The 22,774-nt window shown below is 53.7% G+C and overlaps 1 protein-coding gene across 2 annotated transcripts in view; it reads right to left on the minus strand.

Moving 5' to 3' along the window:
• Positions 1–22,774, minus strand: part of LOC116946709 (uncharacterized) — a 44,334-nt gene that overhangs the window by 5,886 nt on the left and 15,674 nt on the right. The window contains exons 1-11 of one of the 2 annotated variants that reach the window (XM_076070033.1): positions 18,429–18,923; positions 11,973–12,140; positions 11,011–11,091; positions 10,462–10,620; positions 8,727–8,930; positions 7,168–7,350; positions 6,626–6,850; positions 5,151–5,380; positions 2,733–2,839; positions 1,403–2,478; positions 396–540 (exon numbers count right to left, since the gene is read on the minus strand). In XM_076070033.1, coding sequence (XP_075926148.1) covers positions 396–540; positions 1,403–2,478; positions 2,733–2,839; positions 5,151–5,380; positions 6,626–6,850; positions 7,168–7,350; positions 8,727–8,930; positions 10,462–10,620; positions 11,011–11,091; positions 11,973–12,140; positions 18,429–18,477 — 2,627 coding nt within the window. In that variant the 5' untranslated portion in view covers positions 18,478–18,923. Of the gene's footprint in view, positions 1–395; positions 541–1,402; positions 2,479–2,732; positions 2,840–5,150; positions 5,381–6,625; positions 6,851–7,167; positions 7,351–8,726; positions 8,931–10,461; positions 10,621–11,010; positions 11,092–11,972; positions 12,141–18,428; positions 18,924–22,774 lie in introns of those variants that run through there. The other variant, XM_076070032.1, reaches the window with a different exon arrangement.

Raw genomic sequence — 22,774 nt, forward strand, 5'->3', positions numbered from 1 at the left:
CTGCCTCGACAGTGCTGGATTACAGGCCCAGTGCGTAGCCACCACCGCCCGGCTAAGCCGCTTCTTATTCTTTCGTACGGCAGAGGGGAGTCGATCGGCAATGCTTCTACGTTCACGTGGAGGTTGGCGAGTAAGCCAGTGGTGTTACTGTGTGAGATCGATGACCGCAGCCGCACTGTTGTGGGCTGTGGTGAATTGTGAGTGTGGTGAGGTGGCTGGCGAGTGTGGTGAGGTGAATGTTGACCGTGGTGATGTGAATGGTGAGCGTGGTGAGGTGAGTGATCAGTGAGGTGGGTGCCGAGTGGACCTAGAGTAGGTGTGGTGAGATGGCTGGTGGTGGTGTTTAAACCTGGTGAGAGTGGCGAGTGAGGTGAGGTGAGGGGTGGTGAGCGCACCTGGTGAGCGCGGTGCCGATCTGCTGGCGCAGCTCTTGCCACGCCTCCCCCATGTGACCCTGCTGGGGGTCACCGACCTCAGGGTCGTGACCCAGGGATCGTGCGGCCACCAGGGAGTGGTTCCTACGCACCTTGGCGAGGAGCCCTGCGGGCAGTAGAGCCGTGTGGCGAGTCAGCACAGCACGCACAGACTGTGACTCGGCACATACACAAACATAGCGAGTCAGCACAGCACGCACAGACTGTGACTCGGCACATACACAAACATAGCTAGTTAGCACAACACGTACAGACTGTGACTCGGCACATACACAAACATAGCGAGTTAGCACAACACGTACAGACTGTGACTCGGCACATACACAAACATAGCGAGTCAGCACAGCACGTACAGACTGTGAATCGGCACATACACAAACATAGCGACTTAACACAACATGTACAGTAACTCGGCACATACACAAACATAGCGAGTCAGCACAACACGTACAGACTGTGAATCGGCACATACACAAATATAGCGAGTTAGCACAGCACGTACAGACTGTGACTCGGTACATACACACACACAGCGAGTCAGCATAGCATGCAGACTGTGACTCGGCACATAGACAAACATAGCGAGTTAGCACAACACGTACAGACTATGACTCGGCACATACACAAACATAGCGAGTCAGCACAGCACGTACATACTGACTCGGCACATACACACACACAGCGAGTTAGCACAACACGTACAGACTGTGACTCTTATCTCCCTAGTGGTGATGCTTACACACCACACCAGGTACTCATTTGAGGCCGAGTCGACCTTGGGGAGTCCCAGGAACGGTTCAGATAATCGTCACTGGTGTTGGCCGTGAGCGGTAATTGAACACGGGTTGCCGGGTTTGTAGCGCAGCGCGCAAACCGTGACACTACCGCTGCCCGATACACACAATCATACACACACACACGCACAGAGGAAGGCTGCACATGTGAGGGGCTCTCATCAGGATACTAACCCGTCATCTCCACTTCGTCGTCGTTATCCTCTTGCTCATCATCCCGGTAGAGGACAGGCCCATCATCATCGTCGTCGTCATCATCGTCACGGTACAGGATGGGCCCATCATCATCCTCGTCGTCCTGGTAGAGCCCTTGCTGATCGTCAGGGAAGGAGGTTTTACTTGTGCCCACATTTTCCTTGTTGTCATCATCGTGGTCGTTATGGTTATGGTCATATTGGTTGTCGTGATGGTGGTGGTCGTGATGGTGGTGGTCGTGATGGTGGTGGTCGTGATGGTCGTGGTGGCGGTGGTCGTGGTGTTGATGATCAGGGTGGTGATCAGGGTGGTGATCAGGGTGGTGATCAGGGTGGTGATCAGGGTGGTGTTCAGGGTGGTGTTCAGGGTGGTGTTCAGGGTGGTGATCAGGATGGTGATCAGGGTGGTGATTATGGTGGTGATTATGGTGGTGATTAGAGTGGTGATCATCACGATGGCGATCGTGGCGATGGTCAGGGCGGTGATCAGGATGGTGATCGTAGCGATGATCAGGGTAGTGATCAGGGTGGTGATCGTGGTGCATCTGTACGCCGGTGACACAATTCTCCGTGGTGGCATCATCTGAACCATTGTCCTGGCCTCCTCCGGAAGGCTGCATGAGGAACTCGAGGACTTCCTCCAGGCGCACGCCCGAGATGGGCCCAATGGGGCCCACGGAATCATCGTAATCGTCGACATCGTTGTCCTCTTGGTGACCTCTTCTGGTGCCGCCCCTGCCGCCGCCGCCACCATAGAATCCGTCTCCCGGAGGGTGGGGTGGACGTCCCGGTGATCCCGGCGGACGGCGCTGCTGGGGTTCCTCGCCCTCCCTCGTGTCTCCGCGATCTCTTGACGCCGGGGCCGGGGCGGCACGGCCACCGGACGGGATTCCCGGTTCTGATGTCGCAGTCCACATGATCAGCTGCGTGTCGCTAGGATACTCTGACGGCCGTGGCGGTGGCGCTGACGATGATGCGGATTGACGGGCCGCCTGGGGCATGCGGGGCCCCGGTGGCGGGCACTGAGATGTGGTGCCGGTGCCATCGGCTGACGGGCTGCAGAGGCAAATGCATCCCGGCCACAAGCCAGCGCCCCGGTGAGAAATAACAACACACGGTGGATTAATATAGTGTCTACATGTGACTGAGTCTCAAGATGTTGTACAAAAACATTGACCCACAGATTCGACACATAGATCCACAGCCTCATACAGAGACCCCATAGGCTGACACAGACACCCATAGACTTAGACAGAGACCCACAGACCAATGGCAAAGCGGGTGAGAGGGGACGCCGCACGACGCCCTACCTGTGCATCCCTCGCGATGCTGCGCCCGTGGTTTGGTCCAGCTCCTGCACCTCCCTGGCTCTCGCATCCATCGTCTCCGGCTGCGTCTGCGAGCCCCTGAGAGGACCCTGCAAGTTGCAAAATGCACGACGAATGAGCGTGGGAATCAGGAGCGGCAATCCACGGCGAGGCAATCGATGCATGGCCTCTTGTCACTGCCGCTGCTGGCGCTGCCCTCCCCCAGCTCGTTATTCTGGGGAGGAGATCATGTCCATTCTATCGTGAAACGCTATCACGAAGGCGCTGTGTATCACAGACGGGTGTAGTCTGCAGCAGTTTCGCATTCGGGGGGCGATGTTGTTATTTGGATTAATCCAATGGGATAATTTGCGAGTAATTTAGAAATGTGGCAAATTTGGATCTTTAACGACTGCCATGAAGCAGACGGCGAATATTACACAGTTACAACAACACATTTATAGTATTAACCAGGATGGCTGCTGGACTCGAACCATGAACCTCTGCAAACAAGTGGCAAACGTGCCGCCGCTGGGCCTTAACACTGGTGTCAGGTCTGTCGCTATTACTGCTGCCGCTGTTCCTGCTGCTACAGCTGTTTCTGCTGCCGCTGTTCCTGCTGCTATAGCTGTTTCTGCTGCCGCTGTTCCTGCTGCTACAGCTGTTTCTGCTGCCGCTGTTCCTGCTGCTATAGCTGTTTCTGCTGCCGCTGTTCCTGCTGCTATAGCTGTTTCTGCTGCCGCTGTTCCTGCTGCTACAGCTGTTTCTGCTGCTACAGCTGTTTCTGCTGCTGCTGTTCCTGCTGCTACAGCTGTTTCTGCTGCTGCTGTTCCTGCTGCTACAGCTGTTACTTCTGCCGCTGTTCCTGCTACTACAGCTGTTTCTGCTGCCGCTGTTCCTGCTGCTACAGCTGTTACTTCTGCCGCTGTTCCTGCTGCTACAGCTGTTTCTGCTGCTGCTGTTCCTGCTGCTACAGCTGTTACTTCTGCCGCTGTTCCTGCTGATACAGCTGTTTCTGCTGCTGTTGTTCCTGCTGCTACAGCTGTTACTTCTGCCGCTGTTCCTGCTGCTACAGCTGTTTCTGCTGCTGCTGTTCCTGCTGCTACAGCTGTTACTTCTGCCGCTGTTGCTGCTGATACAGCTGTTTCTGCTGCCGCTGTTCCTGCTGCTACAGATGTTTCTGCTGCCGCTGTTCCTGCTGATACAGCTGTTTCTGCTGCTGCTGTTTCTGCTGCTACAGCTGTTTCTGCTGCTGCTGTTCCTGCTGCTACAGCTATTACTGCTGCCGCTGTTCCTGCTGCTACAGCTGTTTCTGCTGCTGCTGTTCCTGCTGCTACAGCTGTTTCTGCTGCTACAGCTGTTTCTGCTGCTACAGCTGTTTCTGCTGCTACAGCTGTTTCTGCTGCTACAGCTGTTCCTGCTGTTACAGCTGTTTCTGCTGCTGCTACAGCTGTTTCTGCTGCTGCTACAGCTGTTTCTGCTGCTGTTCCTGTTGCTACAGCTGTTTCTGCTGCTGCTACAGCTGTTTCTGCTGCTGCTACAGCTGTTTCTGCTGCTGTTCCTGTTGCTACAGCTGTTTCTGCTGCTGCTGTTCCTGCTGCTACAGCTGTTTCTGCTGCTGCTGTTCCTGCTGATGCTGTTCCTGCTGCCACAGCTGTTTCTGCTGCCGCTGTTCCTGCTGCTACAGCTGTTTCTGCTGCTACAGCTGTTTCTGCTGCTGTTCCTGTTGCTACAGCTGTTTCTGCTGCTGCTACAGCTGTTTCTGCTGCTGCTACAGCTGTTTCTGCTGCTGTTCCTGTTGCTACAGCTGTTTCTGCTGCTGCTGTTCCTGCTGCTACAGCTGTTTCTGCTGCTGCTGTTCCTGCTGCTGCTGTTCCTGCTGCCACAGCTGTTTCTGCTGCCGCTGTTCCTGCTGCTACAGCTGTTTCTGCTGCTACAGCTGTTTCTGCTGCTGCTGTTCCTGCTCCTACAGCTGTTTCTGTTGCTGCTGTTCCTGCTGCTACAGCTGTTTCTGCTGCTACAGCTGTTTCTGCTGCTGTTCCTGTTGCTACAGCTGTTTCTGCTGCTGCTACAGCTGTTTCTGCTGCTGCTACAGCTGTTTCTGCTGCTGTTCCTGTTGCTACAGCTGTTTCTGCTGCTGCTGTTCCTGCTGCTACAGCTGTTTCTGCTGCTGCTGTTCCTGCTGCTGCTGTTCCTGCTGCCACAGCTGTTTCTGCTGCCGCTGTTCCTGCTGCTACAGCTGTTTCTGCTGCTACAGCTGTTTCTGCTGCTGCTGTTCCTGCTCCTACAGCTGTTTCTGTTGCTGCTGTTCCTGCTGCTACAGCTGTTTCTTCTGCCGCTGTTCCTGCTGCCGATGTTCTTGTTACTGCTGTACCTGCTGCTACTGCTGCTACTGCTGCCACTGCTGTTTCTGCTGCTTACCCTGTGCTGCATGTGCGGAGGCTGCGGCACAGAGTTCGGCGTGTCGGGCTCAGGGTGCTGGGACTCCGGTCGGTCCGACGGAGCCGGCTGTAGAGACGGCGGAAGCCCAACCACTCCGAACTTGCGGAGAGGGACAGCAGGGCCAGCGCCGCTTGGCGCATGGGACTCCGAGTTGCCTCCACCACCACCTCCACCGCCGCCGCCGCCTCCAGCCGCCTGCCTGCTCTCCCCTGCAGCCCAACAGCGGGGACAGACGCAATCAACCGACGTCATCCGATTGGGCCTTCCAACCACACGATCTCACTCACAGAGCCTTTCATTAACCACGGCTCTACTCAAGTGTACACAACGTTCACCACTCTACTGACAAGTGCATAGGCAGTCCATTGAACGCTATTGCTCGTGGTATGAACTTCACGTACGTTATACATTGTATGTATGTGGAAATTATTTCGCACCGTACGTAGCCGTCCGTGCTTATCGGAGATGCGGGGGAAGGACACCAGACTCCGCATATGACAAAGAGGAATGCGGAGTCTACCGCTACCACCGCTGCTATTCACACGTCCGCCGTGGCCTCGTAAAGGCGACCGACGTCATTCTGATCCCACCACCATATGACGCCTCTCTTGTGCGCCGCATCTTGGCAAGTCTAAGATGTACATCATATGGTATATATGGTCACACGATAATCGTGTCGTCTGTTTTCCAGAATATTGCTGTGTCGTGATTATTTTTTGCTCAGTATATTAATTGGGAGTCAAAATATTTACGAAATAACAAAGACAATTGTTAGCATGGTGGTGGTTATATGACATCGTTTTTATGTCGTTCATATAAATATTTAACTATGTTGTGTGCAAATGTCAAGTTTCACAGATCAGAAGGCTTATGACAGGCTTATGCGGAGTGAACTGGAGTTGAGGGTGTTGAGAATTGACGTGAACAGGAGCGGGCAGCCAAAAGCACGGAATGGCTGGAGGAAAGCAGGTCCAGACAATGGGGGCAGCAGAGAAGAATGAGCGACCTGCCACTGAGCAAAACATGCCTGGGGACTTCGACAGAAAGCCTCGCCTTGTTGGATCACAGAGGCGTAGAACTCTTACGTGAATTAAGACACAATAACAAGGCAATAACATTGCGAAACACAATTGCAGGGTTATTCTTCTTCTTCTTTCGTACGGTTGATGTAGATGCAGAGCAACGACTACAATTTCACATTCAGGTTGTCAAGCCCAGATAACCGCGTCAGGAGTGGCGGAGTGTATCGCCGTGATGTCTCCTTCGTATTTGTGGATCGGGGCATTGCGTCTTTACACGTTGTACGGCCTGTCCTGGATGACTGTAGTTGCACACTACTGGACAGTTTTTCATTTTTAAATTTGTGCAGGGTTATTGAAAAACCGACATTGCGAATCACATCGTCAAAGCAATCGTATCGCTGCAACCCTCGTGACATCGTAGCTCCCCCTCACCGCCGGCAGGAAAACTCGTGCGGACGGGAGGCTTCGGGGGAAGGCCGGAGTGCGGCCTGGGCACGGGCCCACCGTGCCCAGGCCGGGGTTGCACCGCGGGGTTCCCCGACTCCGAGGCGCCCGGCGCGTCCACCAAGGAGGGCCTGGCCGGCAAGAGGGGGGAGCGGTTGCTGGGAGGACGTGCGGAGTTCCCCACGGAGTCCCTCGCGCCGTGCTCCTCTCTCGCTGCACAGTTAAGATGGAGACAGAGGTGCAGGGGGTTCAGAGAACGCTCACATTGCTCACAATTCAGTAACTCTGGCCACATAACCCTAGTGTACAACACTCACTAATTTCAATCCAAATGTAGACGACTCACAACCATCTTAAATCCTGACATGTAAACGCTCACCTAGATCATTCACGGTAACTAACTCTGGCCCAAACCCCATCACTGTTCCCCTTCAGGAGGCCGAGTTCCACCCCAGCACCGGCCTGGAGAAGTCACAGCGGTATCGACGCCGTGCAATCGAGGAAGGTGGCCCCCCGCGCCGTGGACTCACTGTTCGCCTGGGCGATGCGGGCGCCGGGCTTGGGGAGCACCGGAGGGGGCTGTCGGCCCCCCCCCGAACTCCTGGCCGAGGGGGGGTTCCGCTGGCCGGCCCCGGGGTCGTGGGCTCGTGGTGGCAGCAGGGGGGAGGGGCGACCCTGCGGCGGCGGCGGCCCCTGCACCTGGGCGCCGTCATCTGCCGTGGTGCCGGCACGCAAGAAAGAGGGAGCGTTGTTCGGAGCGTTGTTGGGAGCAATTTCGCGATCGTGGACTTGACAGATGACGGATGAGCAATGACCTCCGACGAGTAAAGGTGCAGCCATGCAATTTATTTTGATCACGCCACTGCTGGTGCACAGGCCACCGCGGGCAAGCACTCTAGACCAGTGTTCTTCATTGCAAGGCCCTACGGGCCACTGACGACCCCCTGGTGGCCCTAAGTGCAGCCCCCTACAATACACGAATGTTAAAACACCCCCCCCCCCATCATGCTGCCAAACCCCAATGGTTTAAAATGTGTGGCGGCCCTCACACTGATATCTTATCACCAAAAGTGGGCCCCCTCTGAAAGTGGGTGTAGAACACTGCCCGAGAGGGTGTATCTGGCCTGGACCCAATTATAGCTGGGTGGACAGAACTGTCAGTACCGTGTGAATTGTGCAGCGTGACTGCTTGACATTCACGGTATGTTGCACTGCAAATGCGTTATGCTGCTGTGTTGACGCCAAATTCTTAATACCACTCCGCGTTTGACATTTTCATCAGCTAATCGATATCAGCCAGCGGTGTCGCATGAAAATAACCAATAAGGTCACGTTAAACTAGTACCGTTAAATGGCATCATATCTCGTCAGATCGAGGCAAGAGGATTCATGAGACACTTTCCCAATGCGAAATCAAATTCAACCCAACCGGCGACATCTGGGTTGCAATTCCAGTCTGCTAACAATTACACGGCGGCAGCTCCCCACCTCTCCCTCTGGCTCACGGGGAGAAAAAAATAATGTCAAGCCGGTGGCCACTTAACTTAAGGCCCGCCAATGTGCGTGCATTTCCCGAGGGCTCGCAGATCCAACTCGCGCCGGGGACACTTTTTGAGCCAAGCCCAATTCTCCCGTGTCGGTCAACGGCGCCGGGTAATAATTATCTGCAACGCGAGGACACTTCACTGCGTGCGTGCGGAATGCCCTAATAACCGAGGGTTCGCAACCTTCGTACGCTCCCACCCGGCATCGCCAAACAAACAGCCGCGCGTTGTAATGAATTTGGCGACTGACACCCGCACTGTAACACGAGGAGCACGCAAAGCCAATGAATATGGCCAACAACACCCAGGTCAACTCAGCCTTGTATAAGCACCTTGCGCGGTGTGTTAAAACGTCGCCACCGGGGAGACAAAGGCGGGCCGGCACGGTGCAAGCCACACCACCATCCCCTCGTGCGTCGTGTTGGCGTTAATTTTTATGGGTAATCCTAGCTCTTCCAAGACGTCGGGGCCAGCATGACAGAGTAGGCCAAAACACCCCGCCATAGGGGGGACCCCCTCTCGGGATCGCCTGGGTGCGAGCGTACCGATGTTGGTTTGAAGGTTGCTGCTGCCGCTGGGGACCTTGGGCAATGTGGAATGCTGGTAAGTGGGGGCGCCGAAGGTGGAGCCGATGGTGCTGGAAGCTTTATGCGGTGGCGCCCGGCTCTGCGTGACCGCGTCGTCGCTCGTGTCCCGCCGCTCGGCTCGGGACGTCGTCGTCGAACTCGGCTGCAATCGGGAGTCTTGGCCTAGAGAACGAGCGACCGCGCACGGTGACAACCGTCAGGTGCTGCACGAACGGGCCGGGCCGGGCCGGACGGGGCCGCGAGAGGCCTTTATGCCGCGACGGCCGTAAGGCTGAGCCAACAGTCCAACAGTCACCATCATCATCATCAATCACTTGATATTAATACGGTGACTCCCATGGAAGACGGCATCGCAGAACCACTTCCGAGAGCCCTTCGATTACATTTTATCCACCCCAGGTGGTGCTGCTCCTTCTCACATGCCCTGCTGTGCATGGGAAACAGGAGCTGGAAATAGCCTAAATTATCTGAAAAACAGATTAAATTAGATGTTGTATTCTTGCGCAATGCAGACATTGGCAACGGGGCTAAGACCTTCAACTCGCGAACCTGGATTAATCGCAGGCACCCGGCACCTGGGTTACAGCCGACGATCTCAAGAGGTTGCCAGCTCTGTGCTATTCATCACCATTATCGCTTTCATACCGTGCCTCCCATGCAGTACATAGAGATGCCCTGTGGCAGGGAACCCCCAGTGGCAGCTGCCCCTGCGAGGAACAAGGTGAATGCATGCAACACCGGCCCACCAGTCGGCATTAGTCTCCCAGTAGGGGGCGATGTTACGTGGCTTCCCAATCAAGTCATATGCACGTAAAATTTAGACTTAAAATTTTCGTGACTGCAGGAATTCATAGTCTTGGTTCTTTCGGTAAAGTCACGTAGATAGAAAGCAAAAAAATATATAATTTATTTCATTATTAATATTTTGTTTTCTATCTACGTGACTTTACCAAAAGAACCAAGAATACATTTGCAAGTAGTTTATTAAATTTGGACCATGATGCCATTTCAAATACCATATGTGAGTTCATCTCACGAGTGTCCTGTATAAAGTAATTCTGGATTGCCATTGTACATACTTCTCACTGGTTATTAATTATGTTTATCATTAAGCACTTTTAAAATAAATCAACAAACTTACTTTTTTAAACTTGCCTTTAATTAGGATTTTCTTAATGCGTTATTTTTATTATGTCTTCGCTAGAAATTTGTAACGTGATTTTATTTTGCCTACAATTTCATTTTTATTGTTCATGCCTGTAAAGCACTATATATTGATTTTTTGTTTGCACGAATAGTGCTATAGAAATACATTTTGATTGATGTTTATACATTTTCCCTGCTCTTGTTCTATGCAGTAGTCCCTCTAAACCCTCCCTTTTCCATGTAACACACTTGGCGTTTTAGCCGTGTCGTCATTAAAAATGAGCTTCTAAGTTTAATGGGACCCGTACCCAAAATAAACTGACTGAACGGGATCTTTAACGTCCACTGTAAAGCCGGTTTCATGGTTACCACATCCGCAGTATTGACCAGGGCGGCCGTTGGGGCCTGGAACCGCAATCCCCTCTGCAATGTGCGGCAAACGTGCTCGCCGCTGGGGCCCGTGATCGCGCTGCCGCTGGGCTCAAGGTAAAGTGCGACCCTCCTAACCCTGAAAACCCGCCCCCCCCCCCCCCCCCCAACTCCGCACCGCCTCCGTGGACTGCCTGATCCTCGGAACCCGAATCCGTCGGGTGTGCCGGGATCGAGAAGCCGTCGCCGACTCTCAGCTCCTCCTCCGAGGCGAGCTCCGAAGCCACGTGGCCGTTCCCCAAGGGAGCCTCCTCCCTGATCGATGCCCTCTCCAGGACTGCACCGACGCGCAAAAAGGGGGCAGACGCGGGTTCACGTCATGGACGCACGTCGTGGACGCACGTCGTGGACGCACGTCGCGCGTATGCAGGCAAAGTTGATCTTCCTCTGGGTTGAGTCTCCAAATATCGGGCAACGCTTTGATCAATGCGTTTGGTTTTCACGAGAGTGAGTCCGTCAAAGCAAGACAACTTTCTACTAAAAATAATTTGTACTGGATCATCTTTATAGCGTAGCCACCCTCTACAGTTGGACAGAAAGATAATGCAGAGATACTTTCAAACTTAGTTGGCAAGATATAACCAACGCTTCTGGTACCTCCTACATCACGCAAGTGTTTAGTAGTCACTGCAAGGGCTCGTGAATTACACTGCAAACCAGGGCTCACCACTTTCAGGTACATCTCTCAGGAGCCCCTTCCTTATCAACTCCTCCCGACTGAGCCTCATGGAGATCTTCCGCTCCAACACTGCACACACACAAACATCACCACCATTGTCAACAACAACAACGACAGCAGTGATGATTGACAGTTGTCCTGTCCCAGTGCGCTGGTCAGGTGGGAAAACTGGGTGTTCTCAGAAAGTCCCGGACAGGAAATTGAGAATTCCCCGGCACCCCCAGGACAAACATTCAATCGGAAAACCAGAAAACGTGAAAGAGTGGAAGAAGACTAGGTGAGATTCCTCACGTGAACTTGTGAAGATGCCAGCAGTAGTGAGTGGAGAAAGTGTGATGGAATAAATGCTCAACACGTGGCCTGACTTGGCAATCTACGCTTGGGATCATGCCGTGGCTAGGAAAAAAAACATGCGTGCTAAATTATAACCAGGCGACGACGGGCCACTGATACACGAGCCACTTTAATAAGGGAGACCCCACACGGGCGCCGCATGCACATCAGGGCGAGGAACCTGTTAACCTGGGTTCCAGGGGAAACGCAACCACTAACGGATCTAATATTGTCGACGCATGCCTCAGCCGTGTATCCCAGCTTGTCCGAGCCAAGTTTGAAGCTTCCTTGATAATTAATAAAATAGACTTTAAGGCAGTATTCTTCATTGCAGGGCCGCGGGCCACTGGGGGCCCCTGACGGCCTTTAGTGCGGCCCCTGACCTGTGGCCCCTGACAATACACAACACGTGACAACACCCCCATCCTCGTGCTGCTGTCAAACCCCAATCGATTCTTAATGTGTGGCGGCCCTCACGCTGATAATGTCTTATTGGCGAAAGTGGCCCCCCTTTGAAAACGAGTGAAGAGCACCGCTTTAAGGTGATGTTCGCCCGAATGTGGATGTCGCCCAGATCTATGCCTTGCCGCGGAAACAGTGCCCGTGGACGTACTCACCTTCGGAAGTTTGTTGGAACTTGGGGCTCGGCTTCTTCTTGCGCCACGTCCACGGCTTGAGGAATTTGCCGAGCGACGACAGCTTGCTCTTGCGCTTGAGCGTCGGCGTGCTGGAGTCCGACGCCAGGGACTCGGAGCGGCCGGGCACCATTTGCGGCACATCCTCGCCTGCGGGGGACACACGCGTGGTCACGCCCGCACGCAGTCGCACCAGCGGTCTCGGCACTCTCTCACGCACGGCGACGTCGAACGCAAGCCGCCTCTATGGCGGTGCCGAAGCAGAACAGCGAGGCGCTGAGCGGGCAGTGGAAGCGGCTGGATCTTCTCAGCATTCGGCGAAGGGCAAAACCCCAACACTGCACAACGCTTGGCGCAATCAGTCACACATCTCCTGGGTCAAGTGACTACAGGCCATTCAATGATACACATACGTTTAAGCTATTAACGACAAAAAACGTATTTATTTTTATCAGGTAAAGCCCACTTACCTATTAGCTCTTTTTTTTTAGGCAACCTGGCCACGAATAATAGCTCATCGCAGTGGCTGATATCATCACGTGGGAATTTATATAGGAGCCACAAAAATCTCAACACGTTTCCCAATGCGGAAATAAAAACCATAAGACCTTGAGAAAATCCACGCGACCACCCCCGGGAGAACATGCGAACTCCAAAGATGCAGGCATCGTCAGGGTCGGGATTAAACCCACGACCTCATACGTACCAGGCGAGGGAGATAACATCTTGACACCGAATCCTAGAACGGACTCACCCCTGCCGACGTCTCCGCTCTCATCTCAATCTATACTCTCCGCCATGCTCTCTCCAACCTCTCCTCTTTCGTTTCACTCTTCTCCACTTTCCGCTCCAGCCACCAAGGCTTTCTATCCAAGCCCCCCCCAGACAGCCTTCGCTTGGTGGGAAGTCACTCATTCTCCTCTGCTGCCCCCACAGTCGATAACTCCCTTCCCCCAGCAATCTGTGCAGTCGTCTCCCTGCCCCTGGTTCACGTCCAGGTTCGTTCCTTTGCTCCTCTGCGTACGACCGACTTCTTCTCTAGAAAGGAAAGGCGCCCCACTGTTTCTGTACAGTGTCTTGAGATGCGGTGGCATTTAGATGCCACACTGTGTTGTAGAGTGTCCTCTGCGTGCACACGAGCTTGCAGAGCACATTTGGCCCATTGTGAGCAATCGCAGCAACCGCACACGAGTGGGTTTGGAGGACGACGCAACTTGGGAACTAATCATTTACACTTCGCAAATTTCACCACTCGTGTGGACTTACGGTGCCCTGCGACACCATCGACCAGAATGCGCCCGATTGTGTCAGCTCTCAGAAGCGAACCAGGGACGAGTCAAGCGAGCGCTCGGATGGGCGACCGTCACACATGACAGCTGTTGTTGGTTATCGACTTTGTGGGTCTGAGTGGCGGACCGAAGAGGGCAGTGCAGGAAAAAATAACGCGTTGTTGCACTGTACTTCTACGTTTCCACGTCCACGCTCCCCACCTTCACCAACGCGCGCACTAACCGGCGTGCGGAGGCTTTCATCCAGCAGCGGACTGACAAAAGCGCAACACGTGTGCACACGTGCGTAATCTCTGTGTACAACACTCGAAAAACGTTTTGCGATGTTTACGGTGTATTGACGTCACCGGCAAAAGCGCTCTGCCTGCAGGACGCTGCGTCTCTGCCGTTTGTTGATGCCGATTATACATCGCTGCGCATGTTTACCCCGGAAAGCCTGTGTCTCGTCACCTCTCTTTCAAGCGGGTCCAGCCAAGTTTTTTTTTAGTAGGTTTCCAACTGGCGCATTGTGGCACTTTCTCAATATGCCCCACCTCGCTTTTTCGTTTTCTGCTACATTATTTATATCGTCTGAATGTGCCACTCGTGTTTACACGCTCGCCCCGGTACAGTCACATGGATGCCACAAGTTCCACATATTTATCATCGGTATAAATCACCACACTGCGCCGAGCCACGGGTGGAGTGACAAAATGGAAATCTCCGGGCTGTGGAGGTTTTAATCGGGAACAGGGGGGGGGCCGGGGGCTGGGGCCGGGTGACGCCAAAGATTACGCGTCGGCAGTCGGCCGAAGGGCCTGGCAACAACAACCGTGGGGGCCCGCGCAACACAAAGGCCTATTGTGCTGCCGCGGCTCCGACTGCCCTGCCACTGTATCGCGCACGCGAGTGTTTCACGGGCAAATCAATCCGTGGAATTTATAAACGCGCGCGGCGGGGCCTGGTCAGGACGCCGGCCCGCTCCTACGCCCGGGTGCCAACCACGGCCCCCCGCGCCGCCCACGCACGATCCCCGGTGACACAACACCATCTCTCTCTCTCTCTCTCGCGCGCGCGCGCGCGTGCCGCCGTGCACAGACATCGCTCGGCCATCTCTCCACCCCGACGGCGGCGGTGATTGACGGCGGCTGCGTGCGATGCATCAACACATTCCCACCAGCCAGAGAATATGTAATTTTATTTTTTGCGCAACAAAGTTTAAGCGAAGAGTCCCTCGCGTGCGCTTGCGCTTGTTAAAATTCACGTCGAATCCATCACAAACGCGGCACTGAGACTGTGCACCCCGGGGTGCCGGCCTTGGTTTGGCGCTCATTAATTTGACATCACGGCATTTAGAATCCACACCGATATTCCACATACAAGACCTATACCAGCATAGCCACCTGCATGGTATGCTTCCCCGCGAGACTAACTGCGGTCTACTCTTAACCACTCCCCGTGTCACGCTCTGTCAAATTTCAGAGGAAGTACATTTTTGTGTCGACATATCTCCAAGCCCCACATGCCTAACGTTCCTGGGCACGCACCGTTTAACTCGCGCCATGCAAACCTCCCTGCACCGCTCTGAAAACATCATCAGGAAAAACTACCCCGTCAGAAACCACCACACGGGAAGGGGTTGGGTTGGGGGGGGTAGATTGTAGGATGACAAGGCCCGTTCCCATAACACCACAGCCTCCACTCCCTAACATTCCACCTTGCTTAAAAATAGATGCCCCCACAACAAACCCTGCCTCTCCGATGCATTTTCAGGTTGTACCACGTCTTGTTCATCATGAGGTCCGATATTTCGCCCCACTTGCCGGGAGCTTCTTTGGTAACTGAAATTAAACTGTAAAAACAAAAAATATTTTTTTACCAGGTAAAGCCCACTGAACTATTTCGCTCTTTTTCAGAAGCAACTTGGAGACAAATAATAGCTCAACGAAGTGGCTTATCACCATATGTAAATTTATAGCAGTCGAATACTCCAAATGCAATTTTCTAAATGTGGAGCGAAAAACCGGGGCAAAAAAAAATCCGCGCGACCACGGGGAGAGAGACACGCAAACTCCAAATATGCAGGCGCCAGGGTCGGGATTCGAACCCACCACCTCCGATATATCAGGCGAGTTGGTTAACATCTCGCCACCGTGGGGCGGCACAATGAGCAGTTCACTCTATCTTTCAATGATACCACGTTGCCAACCGCCTCTGGTGTTGCCGATTGGGCGACGAGAGGAAAGCAACTGGGTTTTTGCCAGGGCCCATCACAAGTGGGGATGATGGCCGATGGACGAGACTGGTGAAAGAATGGCAGCCAAAGGACTGGCGTAGATCGCACCAGAGAGGGCGATGATGAGATAAGTTCACGTGCGTGCACAAGATAGATAGCGGCACTGCAGGACTGTGAGGGATCTCGACGGCTTGGGGAGGCCTTCATCCAGCAGTGGATAGACCCCAGCGAATGATGATGACAATGATGACGAGGAGGGGGGGAGGTAAGAAATCGGCGCAGCCGCACATAGGCAGCCCTTGTGCTGTTGCCGCGTCCCCTTTCCGTTCCCAAATGAAATTAGTTTCCACTTTCCTGAAGCCACCCAGTTAGGCTGCACAAAGTGGTCTCGGGTGCCAACTGCCGCTGGCACATTTCCCGGGCGCATGAAAGCAATTAACGGCAATGAAATCGCACCACAAACACCGCGTGACACATCCATTCGAGCATGCAGCGCCGCATGCGTTGCGCTAAGCCCCTTACAAGTGGGGCAGATCCACAGGCTATGCAACCTCACCATTTCAAAATCAACCGAATACCACACATCGGGGGGTGTCATTGTGAAGGTAATTATAAAAAGTTAAAGGTGCAGCTATAGGAATTGCCTGCCGACGCCACCGCTGGTGGAAGACCCTCCCCGATAGAGTTAAATACCCACGGAATATTATAAAAAAATTTTACCAGGTAATGCCCACTGAGCTATATAGCTCTTTTCCAGAAGCGATCTGGCCATAAGTGAAAGCTCAACCGAGTGCCTTTTCGTGCGCAAATTAATAGCGGCCAAATATTCGAAACTCGTGTGTTGGTTATAAATGTGGAGGGGAAAACCAGAGGGTCCGGAGAAAAATCCACGCGACCAGGGTCGGGATCGAACCCACGAACCTCCTGCGCACCAGGCGAGGTATTTAAACATCTCGCCACCGTGGCGCCTGACTCATCCGTTCTGGCCAGTTGCCTTGGAAGAGGTGGGAGCACCCACACGTCACCCCGTCAAACACAACCTGCACGAGCGACTCACCGCGGTGAACTGCTGGGTGAACACAGGCGGAGCGGGGGGGAGATTTAAGAAACCTGCGCCATTGTGTCAACCACCGTGCCAGGAGATGGGAGTCGAACAGCTGGCCTCTGAATCGCCAATCCAGTGTGTGCACCGTGACACCGCAACGGCAGCATCTATAGTTTCAGGACATACGACTTATGGAACCATACTCTTTGGTTCTTTCGGTAAAGTCACGTAGGTATAAAATAAAATAAATCACGACGTTTCGGGCGCAACACAAGCGTCCGTCATCAGGTGGGAAAGCATGGCCTGCTGCTGAGGCAGACTGTTTTAAAAGGTTTTAAATGGGTGTAGCCCAAGGGTCATAAAGAAGTGGCCGGGGCTAGTGATGTTAATGTGAGAAATGAGAATGTAACTGTAAGATAGAAGGAGAGCGGCCTCCTCGACGAGGACAAGGAAGTGGCTATGTTAATGTGAGAGATTAGCATGGAACCAATCGACGGTTTGAGGCACGCACAGGACTGAATGCAACCCACGATAATATACACCAATTTATTTTGTAAAAGTTTTGATCATTTAAGGATTTGGCTTTTACTCAATAGCCACTATTCAGTCACTGTTCATAAGCCAATTAAAAAACTGGACGTCAAAACACATTAAAAAAAAAATAATTATTATATGGTGTAGTGCAGTCTCTAACTCTTATTATCCACTCTATCTCTTAGGCCTCTCTATGTATGTGCTATGAAGAGCCATCGTCTGAAACATCACCTCTTATTTTCCCTTTAAGGCCGCAGTGTTATTGACGAATGTGTTGAGTGTATTTGCTCATTATTTGTCAATTGTGCACCACTGGCAACGAATGCAGCAGCATCACCGATTTATTTGGATGGCCCGTAGGATAACCGATTACTTAAATAAAAGCGGATTTTCAGCCCGGCGACTGACATGTACGTCCGAAATCTGGGGGAACTCGTCAAAGTGCGTCGACGAAGCAATCACTGCGATAACCCGTTCGGAATGGAAGGGGGGGGGGGGTAAAAGTGATTTTGCCATCGATGCCGGCGCACATGGGCGTAGCTGGCTTTAATTTTCAAAACATGGGATCCGGCGACACGACACTGGAGCACATTCTGTCGCGCGCGGTGACACACTCCACCGCCGTGTTTTTGTCACTTGCTCTTGGCACGATGAGCCGATGGCATCCGACTCATGCGCTCGCTCAAACGCATTTGTGTCAAGCCGTGAGCTCTGAATATGATCCGACCGTTCGTGGTAAATGTTTAACGCAAGCCCGAGCTGGTCAGCTATTCGCAGTCAACGTTTAGCCTGACAGTGTAACATTCTTGTTTTTTTGCATCTTCTTGCGGTGCACTTTAACACGCTCGCAACATACCTGCGTAGCGGGGTTTTTTTTTCCAGCAACAGCGTTAATCACGTGCTTCATCCGTTCCATAACAGCAGCAACAGTTCACCCTGCTCGCACTCAACTAATGACAATAACGATACAGAAGCAACCCTACAACTGCTTGTTCACGCCACTGCTGGCAGAAGAGCCTCAAACAAGAGGGAGCTCCAGAGAAGTTATTTGCCCTGTTCCTCCACACTGGCCAGACAACTTGGAATAGGTGGAGGCACCCACACTTTAACCCACCGCACACGACCTGCCCCGTTATGTCAACTGCTGCGCAGGGAGAAGGAATCGAACAAGTTAACGCGAGCTAACCGACATGCCGCGCGGCGTAACGCTGGAAACCCACAGCGAAAGTTTCACTTTACACTCATCCCCGAGCGCACGGGGGGGGGGGGGGGGGGGGCAGACCGCTCGCGAAACGTTCCATCGCACCTGGGTCTCAACATCGCGCCGATCGCGGCGACGCCGGGGGTTTACTCACGGCTGTGGCTGCTCCCGCACTCCTGCTTGGGGGGAGCCGACTGGCCCATGCTACATGACCCGCGTCTCCAGCCGCTGCACTGTGCCGGCCGGACGCACACGCCTCGCGGTCATCGTAGAGCGGACGGAGGGCCCCTCCCAAAACCGGGCGCCGCCACGGTTAAGCCCATGCCGTCGACGGATTGGCAGGCGACGCGTTTCCCACCCCCGCCAGCGGGCGACGAGCCGCCTCTACGATCGCCTCGGAGCGGCGAGTGGAGAGCGGTCGCGGAACGAGTGAGAAACTGGCGGCGGCGGCGGCGGCGGCGACGAGCCGTGCCGAGCGCAGCGTCCTTATCGCACAACTCGCCGAGGCCAGCGCCTAGCTGCCCACATGCCCGGGATTCCAATGTAAATCGCGGCCGCAGAGGTCAAAGGCCATGGATAAATTCCCCGCACGCCTGCGCGCACATATGGGGCTGCGCCTGCCGCCGACTGAAAGGGGGAAAGAGGGTTTTTGGAATGGAGGTTGGGTGGAAGAAGAAGCCTGTTATGGGCACCGGGGGGGGGGGGGGGAGAGAAGGTTCATGCTTATAACCAATGAACAGAGGGGCCCTTTGTGCTACCAGAAATGGCATTTCATTCACGAATTCCAACAAACTCTCTGACGTCTAGTGGTCCAAAGCCAGCAAAGCAGTACACTTGAGGAGCGCACTTAACTGTTTTCAAAACTGCAGCAGCCAAAGCATTTTTACATCTCCCCAGGGAACTGCGGGACTGCTCGAGAAGCAGTGTTCAGCCGGGATAAAACCCACTTCAAAACGCCTCGCAGGTACACAAACAGCGGGCGCGCGGCCTGTGAAAAGGAAGCACAGTGGGAAGCCCCCGCGGCTTCCGCGGACAACGATGCGAGGCCTCGGGAGCGGAGGGAGGCCCGCGTCCCCGGCGCTAAACGAGTCAATAACCGCGGCGAGCGGCTCCGGCTGGGCACGCAAGCACGCACGCTCTGAGGTCTAATCCTGGCCGCTTAGCGCTCTAATCATTGGATTACCCGTCGGCCTCCCAGCATGAAAAGTGGGCACAGGCCAAGTTCCACACGGGACCGTTTTGTGCCTCTGTCATGACCGGAGGCCCCAGGGGGCCCCAGGGGGCCCGTCTGATGGCCCGCGGAGCAGCGAACAAAGACAGGACGTGGCCAGAAAGGGAGAAAAACAGTTCCAATAAAGCGGCGCTCAGCTGCGCGCAAGATCGGCTCCAGCGCTCGCGTAGCGCGGGCTTCCCCACTAGCGCCGGGGCGGGACGCCATTGTGTCCCAGATTTAAAAAAAAACACACACAAAATACCTCCGCTCTTTTGCGGAGGGATTTGCTTTTGCGCAGCGACATGTTCGCGGGAGTAAGTGGAGCGCGCACCGCATGAATGTAAAGTAGCTCGAGAGACTGGCCCACCGACTGATGGGGAGTGACGGGACAATTCAGGTGACCGAGAGGGCCCAGGTGACCGAGAGGGCCCAGGCACACTCAGCAGGTGATGTAGCTCGTGAAGTTGGCCAGAGTTGGAGCGATGGCTCGTTTTGCGCGAGCCTTGACGAGCGGTCTTTGAGGTAGTGCGGGAGGTTGCCGTGGGCTGGGTGCCGCAGGGCGCAATGAGGTCTTGATAAATGGAAGCGCCAGGGTTTTACCCAACGACTGTTACCTAAGGTCAGGTTTCATGTGACCTCCACATCGTGTGCGGTCGTTACTCTACTGTACAATTGCTTACCCAGGCAAGCCACATCGAGTCACAAGACTTGTTTTCAGGAGGGTCCTGCCTAGTTTTTTTCGCAGTAGGGGGCGATGTTGCTGTGGCGTAATTCAAATCGCTTAATGTTGCAGGCAAATTTTGCCCAATGCTAGTTACAGTTTAGGTTTTTTTTTTTTAAATATGGAAAACCGGAAAACCGCGAGGAATCCCATAGAGAACAGGGGAAGAACATACCAACTCCACCCTCTAGTCGGGTATCGAACCCTGGCTCTTCTTGCCGAGGGCACGAGCGTTACCACTGCGCCGCCCTGCCACTCTCAAAACATCCATTCCTGCGCACTGCATACTGAACACTGGGTGGAGCAGTAGTGCAGTGGTTTGTTCAATGCACTTCGAATCCGGCGACCCCGAGTTCCGTTTCAGCCACGGGCAACATCACAACCCTCCGCCTGCCACCTTCACCAAACCGCACTGACCAGCATGGTGAAGTATGGCTTTCACAGCAGTGGAGTTGGGGGGAGCAGTACAGAGCAGCTGGTGATTTCACAATCGAATTGAAACATAAAATTAAATTGTGGTGGTGCAGTCCCAGACTTAACGCGTTCTCGTCATACCGAGACTTCACATCGCTACCTCGGCCAGTTGGCAAAAACATAAAATTATTTCCCTCGTGTTTCTAGCGCGCTTGAAATCAAATTGTTGCCGTGCAGATTAAAACCACCGCTAATACGCTATGAATGATAATACTGTACTAGTAGTAATTCCAATTATTTTTTATCCACAAAAGCCTCACCGAGTCTCTAGAATAGTTTAAAGAGGTTCCTCCATTGGAATGTTTGGTCAATGACATTAATGAGCGTTGGGCTTCCCATGTATACACGCACGACGAGAGTGACACGCAGCACTGCCAATGCCTAGCCATATTACAGCCACACGCCTACAACAACTGACAAGCCCCCGGTGGTCACCCGTCCCAAGTAATAACCAGGCTCGGTTTCTTCTTAGCTTCCGGGGCCTGACGAGATCCGATGACATTTGATGAAATTAACGCCACCAGCAGAACAGAGCCTCGTTCGTTATTTCCGTGCGACATTGGCGGTGGTTATCGATTAGCTGATAAAAATGTCAAACCTGGAGTAATATTAAGAGGTTGCCATCAACGCGGCAGTATAAATCCTTTGCAACAAGGCATACCATAAATGTCAAAGAGCTGCGCTGCACAATTCACACGGTACTGCACAATTCACACGATACAAACACCTCTGTCCACCCAGCAATATAACTGGGTAACCACCACAGTTTCATAGATTTGCAGGTCACATACATAGTGGGGTAAAATGTGGGTACAATCACCTCCTTTAAGATGCCTGGTCAGCATGGAAGAGTAGGTCAAAGAATACCGCTCTAGAGGAGCTCTCTAGAGCTCCGCCTAGTGAAGGCCCTTCCACCAGCAGTAGAGTGAGCAGGAAATTGCAGGGCTGCACCGTTGCCTTTAACATTACCACCGACACACACACAAACACCGGAGGTGCACGGATTGTGCGGTAGGCGCTAGGCGCATGTGTGCTGCGATTGGCGCCGTTCACAGTGGAGGGTTGCTTTTATTCTCTTTCAGTCACTTTTTTCCGAGCGCAGTAGGCCCAAAGGTAGACAACGCCAAACGTCCAGCAACAATCTGCACCACCGAGGGCATAATGCAGAAGGCACCGGCGCGTTATTGGGAAGGGTCTGAGACGCTCCACGTTGGGTTTAACAACGCGCAAAGGCGCGCTGCTCACATTGCAGCAGGAAGGCTGCCCAGTCATGCAGCAGTGAAACAAGGAAACAACTGTGGACCGACTGTGTGCTCATTAGGACTCCTTAGTATAGTACAACCATAAATGTTCACCGCTATTACGGAGGGCCATTGCACGAAACGTCGCCTATTATACATTTTAAATCAGTGTCGCAGACGAACGCGTACAGCGTTTGTTAATTGTGCACCGCTGGCAAAGACGCAGCAGCAGCACCGCCAAATAATTCGTTATATCTGGAGAGGACTTCTCTAAACTATGGGGGACCCCCCCCCCCCCACCACCGCATCGCACCCCCGGGTAACCACCCCCCCGGGGAATCACCCCAAAGGCAACAACAATTCAATCACGACACTTCTCCCGAACCTGTGGGTTTCACTCATCGCGAACGGGGAAAACACGTGCGCGCGTCGGGGTTGAGGTGTGTGCTCACGCGCGCGCGCGCTCAATTTTATTCATCGCGAGGGACCTTACCGACTGTCGCGAGGAATGCGACCGGCCAGTCGTCTCGCTGGGGGCATCTGGGGGCTGCTGTCGCGAGGAATGCGACCGAACGCCCCCGGCTGGCGCTGGAATGCGCCTGTCTCAACCCGCACTCCCGCGCCCGCATCTGTCTTTGGTCACAGGTCTGCTACGATGACGTTTTTTAGGCACGCAAGACGAAAAACGCGTGCCTGTGTTTTGTCTGAAGCAGCACTCGTGAGTTTAATATATAACGAAATGAAGACGGCAGAGCAGAGGCGCCTTTTGCAACAACTTGTTCCGGGACGCTATGTAATTTTAAGAAAAACACAGCAGAGTGCAAAAAACGGCAAGAAAAGCAAACATCATG

Source organism: Petromyzon marinus, chromosome 27, assembly GCF_048934315.1.
Source record: "Petromyzon marinus isolate PM22_M1 ecotype Great Lakes invasive population chromosome 27, UKy_Petmar_22M1.pri1.0, whole genome shotgun sequence".
Classification (NCBI taxonomy): Eukaryota; Metazoa; Chordata; class Hyperoartia; order Petromyzontiformes; family Petromyzontidae; genus Petromyzon; species Petromyzon marinus.